We start from the raw sequence: 18,976 nt of genomic DNA, 5'->3' as shown, positions 1-18,976 counted from the left end.
AAAGCAAGTTATCAAACTAGGTCACACCCGTGGCGCAGTTAAAGAGGCTCCCTTCTAAAAATTAGGATTTACATTCAGGCTGTTTGTTTTGGAGCACTGCCCAGTCCTCCAGGGTGGAACCATCCATATTTCTCCTGCGGGTGATCCATCACTTAAAAAAACAAAAAACAAAAACACAAATAACAAACAGATATCCTGACCTTCCTTCCTCAGGCGGATATTAGATACTCATTAAAAGTCACCTGAAACAATTTGAACCAAATTGATTTCATTATAGGACTCGGCACGACACACAAGGCCCCCACGTCTGATAGCTCAGCGGGAAATTTACAAAGTTAATTAGAAAAAAATTGATTTTCATATAATATTTCCCCCCCTCTACTTTACTTTATGTCACTTTACCATCGTAAAGTGACATGGAGAGGGGCTTGTTCACGCGTGGCAGCGCTGATGTTCACTGTGGATGGGAACACAGCAGGTTAGAGGCTTGAGTATTGTAAGAGGAGTCAGAAAATGTATTGCAGCTTTCAGTGGTAATAGAAGTGTGTGTGTGTGTGTGTGTGTGTGTGTGTGTGTGTGGTGTGTGTGTGTGTTTATGGCTATGATAGATAGTATAATATATTGTTAAGGTAGTGTTCTCTACCCCCAAACCCACACTCACAATATCTCTTAACCTCTTCACCTCTTGTATGCATACACTCATACACACACTCCACCACTACCCCACCTCTTTTTTTCTCCCCACACCTCAATATAGTGGTCACAGCAGCAGACGTGGCCTTAATTTTCTTCTGTAATGAATGTGAGCCTCCACTCTTCCGCCCCTCTGTGAAGTCTTCCCCAGAAATGGGCTCCTCGACCTGGGTGAGGGGCCCTGGAAATTGGCTTCCCTCCCCCCGCAGCCCCTCCAGGTCACCCTCTGGGAGGCCCCAGGCTCTGTGAGCCCGGGCCAGGCCTCCCATCTCCAGGGCCCTGAGTGGGAATCAATCACCGAAGCTGGTTGGGAACATGAGGTGGGGGAGCTGGGTCGATCAATGAGAGGCTCCAGGCCTGTGGGAGCCCTGATGCATGGCCTGACTGTAGATACACACCTCTGACTCACACTTAACTCCACCTTTCACTTCCATTATCGCTAAGCTCCAGGGCAGCTATGTTTACAGTGGACTGGTGGTGCCAGACCATATGAACAGCACATGACTGAGAAAACTGAGCGATATTTGCAATTAAATGGACTGTAATTAGATTTGGACATGATCATGACTGTGACTATGTACATCTTCTGTATAATATCCAACCCTTTTTAACTCTTTTTTTCATTTTCATTAGATTAAAATTAAACAATAGCTAAATATCCCTGTTATTAAATTCAGCATTTAGTAACAGTAAAACCACATATTGTATCTAAATCAGAGCAAGCCAGCCTATGGCCAGAATGAGGACCCTGATCATGACTTGTTTTACACACCAAACCTTGACAGACCTTTTATGTTCAGGTTTTTATTAAAGGCCAGACATATTAAAGGGATGTACATATTTCTCAGGAGAGGCAACAGATCCTTTGGCTGCAACACGCACTTTTCACAATGTGTCCAATTCTGTGAAACAAGGTGTGCAGGGGCCTGTGTGTGAGAGTATTTATTGTATCTTTTCACCTACATGGCAATTTTCATGTGGACCACTGTATACAGATATGATTTACACACTATGGGTGCAAATAAAATTGCTTTTGAAAACAATATGTGAGTTAACTATGTATGTGTGGATGTATGAATGTGCACACGCACACACACACACACGTATATTAACTAACTGTAAATGCACAGCATGTCTCTGAATGTCTGCCAGTATCAGTAAAACACGTGTTTAAGTATTGTGTGTGTGTGTGTGAGTGTGTGTGTGTGTGTGTGTGTGTGTGTGATCAGTGCGTACCATCTGTGTCCAGATGTTGCGTAGAGAGCAGGCTGCGTGGACAGCCAGACAGTTGGCAGGCCTTCTGACAGGCCTGTGTTCCTTATTGATAGAGGGATCACAGAGACAGAAGAGTCAGCCGTGCTCAGCTAGACCACAATATTGTCCTCTCTGCTGTTATTCATCCCAGTCAGCCAGGAGAAAATGGGATGTTCTGAGCCAAGTTTATAGCTGTCAGATCTGGGCCAAATAGGAGTTGAATAGGTTTCAAACATTTGGAAAACAGCATGAGGATCGTTTGATTTGTCATACAGATGCAGCCAGATTCTTGTGCCAGAGCTGAAGAATTTCATTGTATTTCAATTCTGACAAGGATTTTAATACAGATGACAACAAAGCTGAACCTGAATCGCGCAGCCCAGTGCACTGGGGTGAACGGCAGCAAGGGCCAACATGTTGACGGGAGTGGTTAGACTGGTTCTTGTGGGTTTGTGGAGGAAAGACTGAGACACGGTGCAGCGTAACAGAAAATATTAAAGTAATTTGACTGCAACCCCTATATTTACTTAATCCAGTAATCTCTGTGTCAACACTGAGCAAATCAAATACTTCAAATATCAGAAGCCATTATAATAGTTTTATACACACATATTGTAAAATGAAGCAAATTTCTTTTTAAAAAATCTCAATGTATAACATAACTATGATGTTTCTCTACTAAGCATCTGTTGACTGCTTAGTTTCCATTATTGCCTTGCAGAACTGTCTCCTTGACCTCGCACCCTGTGCCATCTTTCTTCCCTGGCTCCTGCCAGAGTTATGGAGCAGGGCCGACGTTTATGGAGGGCAGACCCTTTTCTCAAAGCTTTGATCCAGAAAGTTCTATAGCCTATAGTTCTGCAGGGGTCATCCAAGAGGAGCCATGTGGGCAGCAGTGTGTGTAAGTGAAAGCACATTGAGCTGCTCGTTTTTTAAGCACAGACTCAGTGCGGAGGCTTGTACAAAAAGGGCCTTGGAGGACTTGAGGGGTTATAAGGTGCATGTTGGGTGTGTGCATGTGTCTGCGAAGGCTAAGCTCTACCTACTTGTGCGGGTGTGGGAAAGGAAGAGATACACAGAACTAATCCATGAGAAACAAATCACACAAAAATGAAAACAAGTGCCAGAAAACAGTGAGTCGGAGGCAACCCAAAATTTCATCAGGCAATATCACAGCTCTCATATCTGTCATCTCTCTTTCATCAAACCCCTCCATCCCCTATACAAATTATTCATGCCAGTAGCTAAATGTATTCATACCATTCTGTTTACTTTATTACTCCACTTTTATTCTGCTCTTTTCCCCACATTTGTTTACAAGAATAAAAGCCTACTCTGACAGAATTATCCCTCTGCACAACAAAAATAAATCACAGCGCTTGCACACACATCATTCACATTCAAAGAGCACAGCTAAATTATAGATGGCCCCTTTCTCCCCAAATATGCATTTCATTAGCATTTCCTTCGCCTGTTGTCTTTTTTTTTCTCCTTCTGCCCGCCTGCGCGCACGACCCACTGATGTGTGTGTGTGTGGGGGGGGTGTGTGTGAGTGGGTGTGTGTGTATGACTGGAGAATGGGAACAGACTTGCAGCAAAGCAGGACACGTCCCCTTTCCCAAGCCTAATTTAGGATTCAATTACAATACTCTTTAAAAAGCGTCGACTTCGCAATTAATTATTTTAAGATTAGCCTGACAGTAATGGGCCTCCCACCGACGCCAGCCAGCGCAAGACTGGCCGCCTGCACCCCAGGACCACTCTGTCTCTCTACACACACACACACACACACACACACACACACACACATGTGTACACCTTTCTTGCTTTATCCCCTCCATTCTCTACCTCTCCCCTTCACACTCCTCGCCCGCCTTCTCTCCATCTTCCTCTCCTGAGAAAAAAGAAGAGATAAATCTTTCTCCTCCTCACCTTCATTCCCTCCCTCTGTCCTTTCTTTTTATACCTCCTCTCATTGCTGCATTACACTTTGTTTCTTTTCTTGTTGTTGTTTTTTTTCCCTTTGTTACTTTGCGTCGTGCTCTGATCTCCTTGGCGGTTGGCGCGCAATTGATATTTGCTTCAGTACGGTGGGCTGCTTTTTACGAGCCACAAGGGCCTTCTCCCACGTCCTCTCGCGTCCCCAGGAAATGCTGACGGATGAGCCCCGCGACAATGTGCACATGCACATAAACACTCGCACCCATGCACACATGCTCATACACAACCGTCTGTCACCGCCGCTGCCAGGCGTAAGCGAAAAGGCACGCCGTCCTCCTCCGCCCGCTTTGATTGGAGCTAAGCGAAGCATTTTTTTCTCCCCCTTCCTCTCCACCGCTGCTGGTTTTCCCCCCACCGTTCACCACTACCACCCCCTCCACCCAACCCTGTTTTTTTTCTCCTTCCCTTGTTTCGGAAATGAATGTCATCATCCATCCCCTTTCTCCCTCCGCCACAACCACCCCCGTCACCCCCGGGCAAACCTCAACCGAAGCCCCCGTTTCTGTTTATTTAAATATTTGATATGTAAGCAGTCATAAAATAAATGTCAAAAGAGGGAAAGGGAATGGATATGCGGGGTGTGGGGAAAGAGGCCATTATGGGTAATGGTTTCTGATGTACGTCGTAGCCCCGACAGTGTAACCCCCCCACCATACAGACAGACCTGCACATAACTGAGCCAAGAGACGATGAAGCAACAGGGGAATAGATGGAGTGGGGGCACGTACAGTCTGAATATGAGTGTGTGTGTGGAGGCAGAGATGCAACAGCTACACACACACACACACACACACACACACACACACACACAGTGACACACTTGTTCGACTAGCGATATGGAAAATAGGCCCTCCCATGCACAATTGACTTCTAATACATTGTATACTCCTCAAACCATCCATTTACCAGGCATTGCAATTTCAGGGGCCCTGAAAGAAGCACTTTGCCAGCACTTTACAAAATACCTTAAAAAATCTCCAGCCTCTACAATGCTCTCTCTCACTAACTGCCAATTCTAGCATGTCTGTTAAAGTGACAACACAGCCTTGTTCCCTGCCCTGGTATATTGAACATTGCTTTATTGACTTGCCAGGATTTCCATGTTGGACACAAGACCTGGTGCTACCTACTGTTTAGACACCCCACCGCCAATACCATTACAAACACACAACCCATCTCTCCAAGCGTGCTCACGTGTGACTCTCCAAGCTAGTGGCACCCAAAGGATTACACGGCTGTGACAATTTCACCCAAGAACTGATAAAAAACCGGAGGTAGGCGGGGTGAATAAATCAAGTGCAGCGGCTGAGAAAGAGAAAGAGAGACAGGGAGAGTAAGAGTCTCTCGTCAAACAACCTTGAATTTCTCCTTGATGCTGAGATGCTAAAATACTGCTAATCAGCACAAAAAAATCCCCCAATTAAGAACAAAAATCATCACAAAATGTTCATTAGCGCTGATGGTATATTGGTTTGGCATTTCAGCGGCTTTTATTCTCAGACCTTTGCCTAACGAGCTCCCTGGCCGCACCAAAGGGCTGCAGGAGGGGGAGTGACATCACATCAGGGGTCAAAAGTCAAAGAGAGGTGTTGCCGGCTGTTGACCTCCTTCACCTCTAAATTCTCAAACGTGCTGAATCCCCCTGTGATTTTCCCATCTGTCAGCTCGCAGGAATGTGTACAAGGACTACACACTTACAGCTTTGCCTTATAATGTACATGTAACACACACATATATGTTAAACATCCCGTAAACACCCACATACCCCGTTTGTAACCTCATTCCCACTAGGGTTGGGCGATTGGATGAATCAATCGGCTATCACTTAGTCTATCTGCGATTGCGTGTTGTTTTTGGCCCTTTTTTGGGCATTAGCATTTTATTTTGCAAATTTAAAAGGGCCAGTGTGCAGGATTTAGTGGCACCTAGTGGTTTAGCTGCAGATTGCAACTCACTCGCTTCACCCTCCCTCACAAACGATTTTCTGGTGATTATATATGAATGAAAACATTCCTATTTCTGCCAATAGCTCCTCCTGAATCCAGTTACACACTATGTGAGCTAACCCAGGAGCAAAAAGAGGCCAGCAATGGCAGAGGGAAAAAACAGCAAGGACAGCTAAGATATTTTCACATCTAACTCTGTGAATTAAGGGTCTATTTAGAACAAACTAGAGTTTGTGATTGTTGTAACAGTGGAGTGGGGCATACAGGAGCACATTTCCATGACATTGATTACACATATACACACAGACCCACACATTCTCACATAAACCGATCACATAACTAAACTGCTTCCCTCCCACACACACCTTTGCATTACATCAATACACACGCCTATAATCACCTCCTCTAACTCACACATAGGTTCATGTACAAAATGCACACTTTTCTGCACACATATACCTAAATCTCATCCACACACACGCCCCCTGCTCCCCTCTGCCCCCTCCAGAGTCCAGGTCAGGGTGCCCTCCAGAGCGCCTCGCCCTCACTGCTGTTAATTACCACTAATTGGCCCCGCTCGTTTTTTCCCCCTGCTATAATGGAACCATTCATCTTTACTACTTAATGAGTAGGCACTCTAGTCACCAGCCAAGGTCACCCACAACTAGCATCCAAAAGACAGAAAGACAGAGACTTGGAAACAACTGGGAAAAAAAGAACAGAGAAAAGAGTCGAGAGAGATGGAGACGTTGTTTATGTTTTTAAAATACAGAGGAGAAAATGTGAGTTTGCAGAAGTTTCCACACATGACTATGCTTTTTGGAATATAGCCAACGTGTAAAAAAAAAAAAGTTGAGAAATGTCTGGGGAGCTGTCTGCAGTGTCCAACGCAAACCACAACACACATAGGGAATTTCCAAAGACAGACTAATTAAAATACCCGTTATGCGAGTGAAAACAATGGATCCCTCAAAACAACGCTGAAAGCACAGGCTTTCGCAGTCAAAACGAGCTGTAAATATAGAACCGTATTTGCAAAATGCAGTAAGAAGAGCCTCTTCTCCGGCTTATGCACACACAATTATCAAAACAATCACTCTGACTGTCAGCACAGACTCCAGCCCCAGCGGGTGAGAGGGCAACATGTTAGCCGGCATAAAACATCTAATTAACACTGAATGCTTTAAATATTAGTCCAATGGTTGCTTTTTATTCATTTCTGTGGTGAGTCCTGAAAGAAGGCAACTTACTGCAGAAAATAACAAAGTATCCTGCAAAACTGTGTATGGTTTGATCATTAAAGACCCAGGAAAGCACATTTTCAAATTCCCAGACTAACACTGGAGTGAATCTGGAGTTTTAAGGCAAAATTTAAACACAATTTTCTCATCATGAAAATAAAAACTCCACACAGTCTTTATTAATCTGACTCCAATAAACTGTTGCCAAATCAAGTGTCTACCCACTGAATTATTAGACATTTTCACAGTACACAACAAACTGTTGACACATGCACCCAGGGGCCAGCAGGTCAGACAGGATAACAATATCTTTTTTTTTTGTAACTGTGTGAGCAATTCTTTGCCTAAGGTAAAGAAAGCGGTTCAAGCATCATAATTTGTCCTCGCAAGTCATGCCAAAATCTGACAACCAGCCATTTTCCTTGGATACGTTGTTCTGTCAGAGAAGTGCTATTGTGCTGTAGTTCCTCCATTCATGCAGAGTAGCGGAAGCGTGCAGTCATGTGCTCCTGCAGCGCTGTGGCGATCAGCCCGGCACAGCAATGTTTGTAAATGGGACAGTCGTCTATGGATTATGTTAATGTGGTATTCCACACTCCCCTCTGGCATGTGTCTGACATTACAGTAACCTTTGCATGTTTAGCCAACAGTAACTATGGATGTTCATTGAGTAGGGAGACGCACACGTGTGCATGTACTTAGAAACACACGCACACACAGGCCCAGTTGCACAGGGAGATTAACTGAGCACAGTAAACATCTGCTCTTGCAAATCGTATTGATATCCTTTGGAGAAATTAACATCTTAAAGAAATAAGACATTTAAACTTCAAAATAAAGTTCACTTGTGTTGTCGATATCTAATCCAGTTCATCCGGTTTGTGTCAAAGGAGGGGCTGGAATGTAGAACACAAGTCTGGCCATATCATAGAGGTGCGTAATGCAACAGAATGAGAGAAATACCAAGACTAAATATCTGTATTCCATACCTACTACAATACATAACAACCAAAATTCTAACATAACATCGTCTCCCACATACAGTATCTCCAGTGAGCAGTGTCACATATGCCTGTGTGTATGTGTCTGTCCACTGTGCATATGTCTTTGGAAGAGGATGTGGTGTAAAGCTGCTCCCTAAATTGCTGAGATAAAATTGATCTAAATTAGGTAGCGTTCAGCCAGGAGTGACCACAAGTGTCCTGTTGTGACCAGTGTCTATAAATCACCAATATATCCATGCTCTCTCTCACACACACACACACACACACACAGTAACCTGTAATGGACTATCTTAGGTTTGGTAGGAAAGGAAAAGATGAATTGGAAACATGTTCTGGCAGGAGAAATACATGGTTGACCCGTCCACACAAAAGACAGAGAGATGGACACACATTAGTGTATGGATGAGAGAGAGAGAGAGAGAGAGAGAGAGAGAGAGAGAGAGAGAGAGAGAGAGAGAGTGTGTGTGTGTGTGTGTGTGTGTAATAAAAAAAGTGGAACTTGGACAGAAAAAGAAACAACCCCAAAGTAAAAGACAAAACTCATCAACAGAAACTCGGTGCGTCGTCCGTGTCCCATCGTTTTTCTATTTTTGTCTCTCTGTGCTTCACAGACGACAGACAGCGCCTTGCTGGTGCTGTTTGGTTGTATTCTTTTTTTCTTTTTCTTTTTTTTAGCTGAGCAAATGGTCCCACTGTGCCAGCACTGATTAGGATCAACTCAAACCAAACAGCAAGACGTGTGACTGGAGTGTACAGTCTACAGTCTGGAAACAGAGACGAGTGGAGGGGCTTTGATGTGTAAAGTGATGGATGATGATGATGGTGATGATGATGGTGATGATGATTTTCTCACCGGCTGGTAGGAGGAAGAGAGCATGGTGGCAGTTGTAAGTTCATACATGAATTCACACACGCAGTATATGGATTACACACTGGCTTCTACGTGAACATGGATTTACATTTTTATGCTAGATTATGCAGCAGGTTGACTCAGTTGGCAAATGTTCCCAAGCAACACTGTAAAAAAACTGTTTATTAAAAAAGATACAAAAGCATAATATGTCCACCTGAGTCACGTATTATTACTTTCAACAGATTCACACACATTCACACTCCTGTTTCTTTTTTGAATAAGCATTTAATTCTATGCACACAACATAGAAAGGTTCTTGGAATCGGTTATTAATTGGTTCTCTACCACTTCCATATTTTATTTCAAATGTTTGTGATAAGCTGATTATTTAGTCCGCTAGAAAAAAACTAAAGCTTAAGGTAAAATAAATTCTGATAATATATAGAATATATATTCTTTATGAAAAATTATGTGCACATTCTTACAGTATAAATAAAAACAATCCCCAGAATAATTTGTCAATTATACTCCTCTCTTTTCGTTTTGTTCAGCTGAGCTATCAGACTATTAGCTCTATTATACAAAGAGTTAGGAGATGCAGAGTTTGGTTGGATCTTCGAAATGTCATGCTGACTGTTGAATTAATTACATTAATTGCTGCAATCACAGAAGTGCTCATTTAAAGGGGGGCAGACCCTGTTTCCCATTTCCACTTCTATTGTCCAGAGAGGAGAGAAGCGCAGCGGGGGCAGTGGCTGCTATAAGCAGGACAGTGTTTCAGTAGTGGCCCACAGATCTGCTCAGTATAGTGTATAAATATTCGATAGGATATGCTGGCTGTCTAAATACCTGTCTGACTGCTAGTCCCTTGGGAGACCTAGCTTGCTACTGAGAGCCAGGGACATGAGGCAGATGAAAGAGGCAAGACCATATTTAGAAAAAAAACACAGACAGAAAAAAAAGATATGGCTGCGAAAGTGAAAGCAAACTGTAAAGAGTACCATCTATTTAGTAGGTATATAACTATTATATAACTATTATTTAACTGAAAGAAAGAAAGAAAGAAAGAAAGAAAGAAAGAAAGAAAGAAAACACCCCTCCTCCGGGATAGATGGGCAGGAGGAGGGTGGGGGGTTCTTCCATTCAGCTGCTCCACGTGGCTAATTAGCATATGTGAAGGTCAGGGTGGTGACGGTGGGGGGGTTTGGGGTGCCACCACAGCACCCACTGCCATGAGACCTGGCGCCTTGCCAGCCACACATACACACACATACACACTACTGAAGGGAGGAAACCAAATATATTTGTGTGTGTGAGAGGCTAACATCTCGTAAATACTTCTTTTTCCTCGCATGCTGCACAAGGCTGGGGGGGGATCCAGAGGGAGAGGATTTTAACTATGCTGACATTTGCCAGAGTTCAGATACTGATTCTCACTTGGTCTCTTTCTCTGTCTCTGTGAACTCGGCCAGGCCCATTCCTCAGAAGTCAGCAGCCCTCAATGTGACTCACTTCAAATATCGCCTATATTTCTACATCTCTGGCCTTCCTATACTCTGTTTACACAGAAATGACAGCAACTAAGTCTCACTGCTAGCAGATTCATGAAAATCATGACCTATCGAAATAGAAAAGACAAATTAAAAAACAATAAATTATCACAAAAAAGACCTGAAACTTCTAAAATTGTACCTGCTTATGTTTGATTTTATTTTTTAGGGGAGGGGGTAACTGTCATAAATATCAATAACAATGTATTTGTTGGATAAATAATGATTAATGCAACATATTTGCTGCCTGAACTCACAAAATGTCATATTGTACCCATGCAGAAGTTGTTACATGATCATTATAATACTGAAAAGAGCTTTTCTTTGTTTCAGTATTCAGTACAAAATCATCTGACAGAAAGAGAGCCAACAGTAATTTGAAATTTGTTTGCTGTGACAAGTTTGTTTTATTGCTTTTGATGGAGTCATCGCTTTAAGGTCCAGCCTAATGGACCTTAATTTAAGACACACAGAGCAAGTAGTGTCGATATGTGTTAGGTGATGTATCTATAGCCCATCTATAACTGTATGTAACCCCATACCAGACCTGTGATAAGTCGTACAAATCCTAGAATGCCAGGAGGACAGCTATAGTTTCCATATACGGTCATCATGAGTAGAATCCACCACTGCCGACACAGGCTAAATAAGGTTGATACATGAAACTGAAATGACTAACAGGTCGAATAAAAAAAGACTGACTACATCGTCCACACGGAAAAGTCAAATTCTCCCATATGCACAATTAGCTTTCTTCCCCAAAATTGCTTTCGTTTTGATTTTTCAGCTCCCTCCTGACACAGGCAGTTGGGATAAGACAGGACTGAGAAACAGCTGACACCAAATCAACGCCCGCTCACAGTAATTAAATCCTTTCTTCAGGGCGTTTACATATCAACCTTTGACTCCTGGGGAGGTTGTGGGGCCAGACAAAAAAACTACAATTATTTTATGGGATATAGCTAATATGTGAATTTATGTCAGGTGATACAACTGGACAGCAGTTTTTTTTTAAATTCATATTATTTTTTTAAAATCAGAATTAATTGCCGTTTTGTGGAAACCGCATGCAGACCAGGGATAACCCCGGCCTGCCAATTACCTAAGCAGTCTCTGTGTTTCATCCTAGGAAGATGAAAAACGCTGTGCGGGGCCCTTATCGGACGCAACAGAGCAAATTAAAATTTCACTCTAGTGTTGCTAATCAGCACTGTGCTGGCTGGCCAAGACAGAGATGTAAACAAAACAACGTAAACAAACGACTGACGGGAGGGGGCAGAGAACGAAAGAGAGAGGGAGAGAGAGACATTGTGAGACATTGTGAGAGGGGTGGGGTTGAGGTTGGACTGCTTAGTGCTGACGAAGGGGCTTTAGCCTTCTCCTACCTGCACACACACACAGAGAAGAGACACACACTCAAGGACACACACAAACAGAAAATCTAAACACACCGTAGAATAAAAAGAAGCACTTAAACACACACACCATTTCCTGACCAGACCTCATGGGCTGTCCGTCCGATGCAGAACATGTACCATAAATTAAATTCCAGCAGCCACAGTCAGGCCCATCACTATGCACAAGGCTCCCTGAGATAGCCGCATAATACAATGTGACATTGATGCATTGCTCCTATTATAAAGTCTTTGTTCGTATCACACTAATAATTCATAAGAGAGAAATGTAAACAGTATGCACTGGAGAGCACTGCGAGCAGGAATCATTTCAAGGTAAGCACATTACCAAGGATGGGATTGGGTCTAGTCTTTGATATGTAGAACTACTGAGCTTTGATTTCATTTCTAAAAAAAAGAAACAGAAGCAAAACAGTGAGCATAATGGTGATAAATTAGTGGAAACTGTAGATATCCATTTTTGTTTTATTAGGTCAAATTTTAAATGAGTTGCTGCTGTAATTATCTAAGCAACAACACTATTTCAGACTTGCTAGGCCCTCATTATTATCTACTAATTACTTTTATTGTTCTCTGTGTGTGTTGTGTGTGTTCTGATTAGTGGATAACAGACAGATCCTTGTTGCACGTATAGGCTGAGACAGAAAATGCTGTTTCATTCATAATATAAACCCACATAAGTTATTAGGATTGCACATATGCCGTTGTATTATGTATTATTTCTATAGGTGCACAATGTAGATGAACAAGGAAAAGGCCCGGATTAAAGGCAGCTGACGTGTACAAAAAACATGCAGAAATACTTTCAGCCAGAAGGTCACAAACTGAACACTGAATGTTTTTCTGTTTTTCCTCAATCACATAAACCCCAGTAATTTGAAAAAGTAGGACAATGTCATTTTGATGTGAGAGCAGGTTCAACACACACTTCTGAATAACATATCGACTCATTTCCCTGATGTGTGTGTGCACATACACAACACAAACGCACACAGTGGTGGGGCTCTGTCTTCATTTTGGTGAGCGGCCAGACAAGTGAGTGTGAAGGGGGGGAGGGGGGCAGCGGTGTAAATGAGGTGCACTCGTTTCGCTCACAACCTGCTCCTGAAGAGAGGCAGTGGGGAGGGAAATTGAATTTGAAAGAGGGGAAACTGTGCCAACAGGTGACAGAGGCGTGCTCCGACCAAACGCACTCTGAAGTGAAGCGCAGTCATATCACGGGGCCAATTTGGAGGCAGCATTATGCACTACACTGTTCGCCTTTCTCACACAGCCTGTCAGTGCACAGGAGAGCAGTGCTGCCGCTACAAATATGAATTAAACATAGGGCTTTTGTAGCGTGAATATACTGCTGCTGAAATGTTGATAGAGTCGAGAAAAAACACAGTAGCACATGCACTTACTCCTAAAGTGGAAAACTGAAGAAAAAAAACCATTTGCAGTATATAATTTAAATGTAAGATTTGTTTAGGGGGTTGTTTTTTGGAATTATCTGCACTGAAAGATTTAATATAAATTGTAAAGAATATGGCTCATCTCACTGTATGCTGCGACTGACATGCTAGTTTTATTTGTCTCTGAGATATATATATTTAACACCTAATCTGCACATTACTGCGGGTTTCTAGTGACCATCTTATCAGTGCATAATTTGATACAATTTGATCATTTGATACAATACCACAGCAAACCCTCCCACGCTAAAACATCCACTTAATTTCCTTCAGAATCCAACGCAAATTGCCTTTGATTGAAACAATGTAGGCTAATGAACTGCTTTTGTTTAGCAAGAGGCAGACAGTATAAGCTATGCTCAACCACCTTGCCCTCCAGTCATCCAGATGTGCCATCCAGCAGTGCGAATAATTTAGTGCATCAAAAACAACTAGAATAATGGCTCTTTTGAAGAAACACTGTGTTGTTTTGGGGCAGAGTTCTGAACTGGAAGCTACTCCCTCCCCTGGCTATAGGTTTGCATGCTGTTGACATGTCAGTATTTTCAGCACAGGTACTCCAGGGACACCCCAGAGATCCTTGAGTGCAGTCCGCCCAAAAACAGAAGGAGGAATACTTGAACAATTAGAAACACTTTCTTCCATCTCTCAGCTGTTACCACTGAGGTGCCCTCCAGCAAGGCATTCAACCCCCAGCTGCAGCAGCGGCCAACAAAAGTCAGCTTGCAAGGGTTGCTGTGTAAAACTGTGGTTGTGAAAGAGTCTTTTAGTTTGTGCATTAGCCTTACACATGTGAGATAAATGTTTTGGTCTGCTAAAGATTAAACATTCAAATCAAATACAACAAACAACACTGGACAACCCTCAAAATATAACAAGTAATTTAAGATTATGACTCACTACTTGAAAACACACGATCTATTTTCTTTGTCATTTGGGGCAGACATTGCAGTGTCTGCTCAGTGTGGAAAAATTATGGGAATAATTATCAGGAGCAGCCTAAACCTTCATAAAACTTCAATTATTGCGTTGGACGGCCTCCAAGTCTGGAGTATTCCCATAAGATGTGAATGCAGCATCACTACAGCGCCACAGCCACGGATCCCTGCAAGAATCATCTTCTTTTTTTGTCCAGTCTGCCCAGCGGGGCCACAAGGAGCCAATGAGATGGCAGACTGGGTGTCAAGCGTGAGTCGGAAGTACGGAGAGCTTTTAGCCAGTTTACCTCCACTATTCAAATTCTGAAAAGAGCTGCACGGGAATAAACGAGGCGCGCAGAAGCGCTCCGGCTCGATATGGAGCGCACGGAGAGGGACCGACGGTGTTTGCACGGCCGCGGTGTCCGTTTGATTTAGTCAAATCAGTTACGCTTGAAGAGGTGATAAATATAACAGAACGTTAGCGTTTCCAATAGTCATTTAAGTACATTTTCTAAAGGAGTATTTTACTTTGTTCGACGAGCGCCTCGAACACAACACGTCCTCTAAACAGGGCGTTTCGCAACGTGTCTGACACCACGTCGGCAGAGAGGTGAATGTGCCCGACATTAATGTTTTTCTTTAATCTGCGGGATAAAACTAAAAAGGAAATAATGCGGAGAGCACACACCTGGAATATCAGCTATTGAGATTAGAGGGTACAAACACAGCCTCTCATTTGTTTATTATTATTACAGGCTCATTAAAATAGCCTCATCAATAAAGCTGTGTATAAGAAATACATGTGGGTTTCATCCCCATTCTCTGTCATGTTAAAGCTCCGGTAGTTCTAATATTTAACACGTTTACACAAGTCAGAATTGTGCACAAGTAGGCTAATGGCTTTCCTTCTGCATAAAATCCTCTTGATCAAAAATATGAACCATGTAATTGTCGTATAATTTACTTACAAACTTCAACACTCTCATCGACACATAATGGCCTTTGTCCGATATACATGGACTGTATTTGTAGTCAACACACACACACACCCCTACACACCCAAAACACAAAATCTCCAGTAATTATGAGTGACACACCAGCGTTGTGCCAAGTTCACTGGTGCACACCGGAGCGGCTGACTGAGAAGTTTCCAAAAACTTACCTGCGTCCTGCCCAGGCCCTGCCCCCCGTTGCCTGGACTCATTGAATGAGGGTGGTTTCTCTGCTGCCCTCCCCAGCCGTGGGCCGAGCTGGCTCCATACTGGGGCCCCACGTCTTTCCCTAGGCCCATGCCGGCTTGCTGCTGTGCCGTGGAGCCGCTGTAGTCTTGATAAGCACCGCCATAACCCCGCATCATAGGGCTTGGGGACGTCAGCAGTTGGTTGAGGGTCGGGGTGGCCCCTGAGGGATGCTGCTGCGGAGTTTGCCCTGGGAACCTCTGAAAACCACCCGAAGCAGCTCCCAGGGGGGACTTGCCATGGCTCGCTGAGGAGTTGCTGCTCATCATCATGTTCCCAGGTTGCCGACATCCAGAGGGGCCCATTATCCCGTAGGCCCCACCACCGTAACCCGCCCGGTACGCCGGGTACTGATTGTACTGGCTGTTGTGGTACCCTGCTTCGTGGGAGTTCTCCATGCTGTTATGCGCCGATGAGTGCGTTATCCCCATCCCACTGCTTTGTTGCTGCTGTCCGCCATGTTGCTCATAACAGGGCCTCGGAGTGTAATAGTTGTTATTAAACTCAGAGTTGTTACTAGTTGGCCCCAAGTTAGAGTGTTCATACCTGGTACCCATCATCCTCTCCACGGGCTTACAGGTGAGGTCCCCCTCACCTTTTCCTGGCATGTGCTGCTGCTGTGGCTCCCCCTGGCCCCCCAACAGGTTCTCTTTGCCGCCGTGGTGTTGGTGATCCATACCTCTGTCCCCGCGGGGCCCCTGGCCGTTGTTATTGGCGGTGTTGTTACTTTGAATCTGTCGCTGCTGATGTGGCGCAAATTGGCCGAATTGCGGCGGCTGCTGCTGCGGCGGCGGTTGAGACTGAGGGGGATCTCCGCTCCCCACACATTTCAGCTTGTGGTTCGCGATCAAACCCGTTTCCATCGAGGAAGTCGTTGAATTAGTCGAAGCCGGGGCGGACGTGAGGTTATTCCCATCTTTGTCGTGGCCGTCCGGAACGTTGTGAGTCGTGGAAGTTGAATGAACCATGTTGAGCTCGTTTCGGCGGTGATGGTCTACATTATTCAGAGTCCCATCTCCGGCACCCAGCATCGGTCCAGTCCGCTGTACGGTCCCTCCTCCTCCTCCTCCTCCTCCTCCGGATTTCCCCGAATTGAGCTCCGGACCCAAACCGCTGGATAATTTCTTATTTTTGTTATTAGTTCTGGTCGGAGCCGATGCAACTTGCGCAGCCATGGTCACTCCAACATCTCAGCGCGCAGTAACAGCAAGCCCCGACCAGCCTTGCACACAGAAAATAATACAAGAGGGGAAGAAAAACACAAGCTGGGAGGTGAAAAATATATTCAGTGGAAAAGCAAGCTCTGTTGTAGCGCTGGTGTTGCTGTGGTGGTGGTGAAATGGTGCGTCAGTGAGGCATCATGTTGAAAGTTTCTCTGCCAGGTTTAAACGAAACTTTTTTTTCTTCCCCCCTCCGCCTCTCCTCCATCCCGGTTCTCGGTAATATGTTGCAGCGTCTCCCGGAGCCCTTGTGGCCCAGCATGGCATGAGAGAGAGCGGGCTCTACCAGCTTATCCACCTCCAGGGCTCCGGCGCGCCTCACATGGAAAATCCGGACTGGAGTAGCGAGCCATTACGCACGCTGTATTCTGATGTTTCTGTGTTTCACGATGCTTTGCAGGTTGATTTGAGAATAAAAAACGATACACTGATAAAGCAATACTTTGACATGACATACACTTATCTTACTGTCATTATAATATCAAGATTTCTTTTCATAATTGCACCTCAGACGGTCAAGGATCGACTGCCTCCCTTGAGTTTAAAGTGCATATTATTTTTAAACAAACAATAAGCTTGGCAGATCAAGCATTTCCAAATTACGCGCAGACATTGCTCATCCGCTCCACGCGGATCCTTCAAATAAACACACCAACAGATGTTAAGTTTGCCCGAGCGAGTTTCTACGCAGTTATCCAGATCTGATTTTCCCTCTTCCCACTCTCCCTGTCCCTCGGCTCAAGCCAGTTCTCTGCAGCTCTGACAGGAGTCGGACACGCAACCACAAGCTGCGCGCAATAATGTTGCCATCGGAATAAGAACGTAATCACACTTTATAGCAGCTATAATGTTGTAGTATCTGTACCGCAGAGTTCATCTCCTACGCACTCCAATCACTTCCCTTTTAGCTTGAAAAGGAGTAATGTTCCCCTTCAACGAAGAACCATAGCAATCCTGTAATAAGAGGAAAACCATGGAAATATCACAAACTATAAGCTATATAATATTCTACAGAACTATTCGGTGTGATAGCAGATTAAAAATACCATTCAGTAAGTTTAGGTCACTATAAACTCACTGTAAATCTCCATAGGAATGTAATATGAATATTAAAGGAACTCTTCATTAGGGTCTTATTTGAATAAAAGGCTACATTCTTTCATTTTCTTCATTTGATTTACTTTGTCAGAGACAAATCTGTATGAAATGATAATGAAATTAAAAAAAGGGGGGGAAACCAACCCCAGGCTGCAGTGTAGGACCACACAAAACCAAAGTCTACAAGATATGCTATCCCATCAGTGGTATTCAAACATGAATGTAAAATAGTGCTTAGTAAAGAAGCCGGGGTGTCTGTTGGGACTTGAATGAGCAGAGGGTCCGCTTTGATGAGATCAGATGCATTTGATCAACAGAGGGAGCTGTGGATGAAAGAGGGGGTGGGGGGGTTGGGAAGAGAAGGATTTGGGTATGAGAGTTGTGCTGAGGATGGTCATGATAATAATAATGACTGGTAGTGGTGGGAACAAATGTGATGATGATGACAACGAAGATGCCGGTGGTGGAGGTGATGATGATGAGCACAGTTATGGTGATGACTATATGGGGTAATGATGACCAAAGCAACACTTAATTGTTGCTTTAGGTCACACATTGTTGAGACAAGGAGGCACAATTCACTCTGCCTTATACTTTGTGTATAGCGTAAGGTAATTCACTGTGAAGCCATGTCCATGACAATGGGAAGACCCCTGCTGGAGATACAGTGTTAGTACAAGTGAGAGCTTAAATAAATGTATCAAAATGCAAGCAGAAACACACCTTGTGTTTCAGTAGGACATCTGAGTGAGAGGGTAGGACTGCTTTATGCAAAAAATTTTATAAATGATGCATTCTGTGAAACTACTTGTACAACATGAAAAAATAAATAAATCACAAATTCATAAGATCACATGACAGCAAGAGGCTTAATCCCACTTTTTTCAAATGGAAGCTTTCTCATTGGAGACAAATAAAAGCGACTGACATCCCTAGAAACCTTTCCCAGCCGTTTGCCTTTATGAGCCCATATGGCAGAGAATAAAAGCTATAATGTTGTTATGGTCCAACTTCAAAGTCTCCATGGTGTTCACCATTCAGCATACTCAGACCCAGCCTATAGCATCAACAGGACCAGATGGCGATTTA

General features: G+C 43.8%; 1 protein-coding gene across 6 annotated transcripts in view; it reads right to left on the bottom strand.

Moving 5' to 3' along the window:
* The window catches only part of LOC127358496 (AT-rich interactive domain-containing protein 1B), a 174,110-nt gene extending 156,434 nt beyond the window's left edge, over positions 1-17,676 (bottom strand). For 3 of the 6 annotated variants that reach the window (XM_051391639.1, XM_051391649.1, XM_051391652.1), the window contains exon 1: positions 15,494-17,675. In XM_051391639.1, the coding sequence (XP_051247599.1) occupies positions 15,494-16,744 (1,251 nt within the window). In that variant the 5' untranslated portion in view covers positions 16,745-17,675. Of the gene's footprint in view, positions 1-15,493 lie in introns of all 6 variants that reach the window. The other 3 variants (XM_051391655.1, XM_051391660.1, XM_051391654.1) reach the window with 2 other exon arrangements.
* Positions 17,677-18,976: the final 1,300 nt, after the last annotated feature.

The sequence above is a fragment of the Dicentrarchus labrax genome, unplaced genomic scaffold (genome assembly GCF_905237075.1).
Source record: "Dicentrarchus labrax unplaced genomic scaffold, dlabrax2021, whole genome shotgun sequence".
Lineage (NCBI taxonomy): Eukaryota > Metazoa > Chordata > Actinopteri > Moronidae > Dicentrarchus > Dicentrarchus labrax.
Note: the sequence above shows the minus strand (reverse complement) of the source record. Positions and strands in the feature narration are given on the sequence as shown.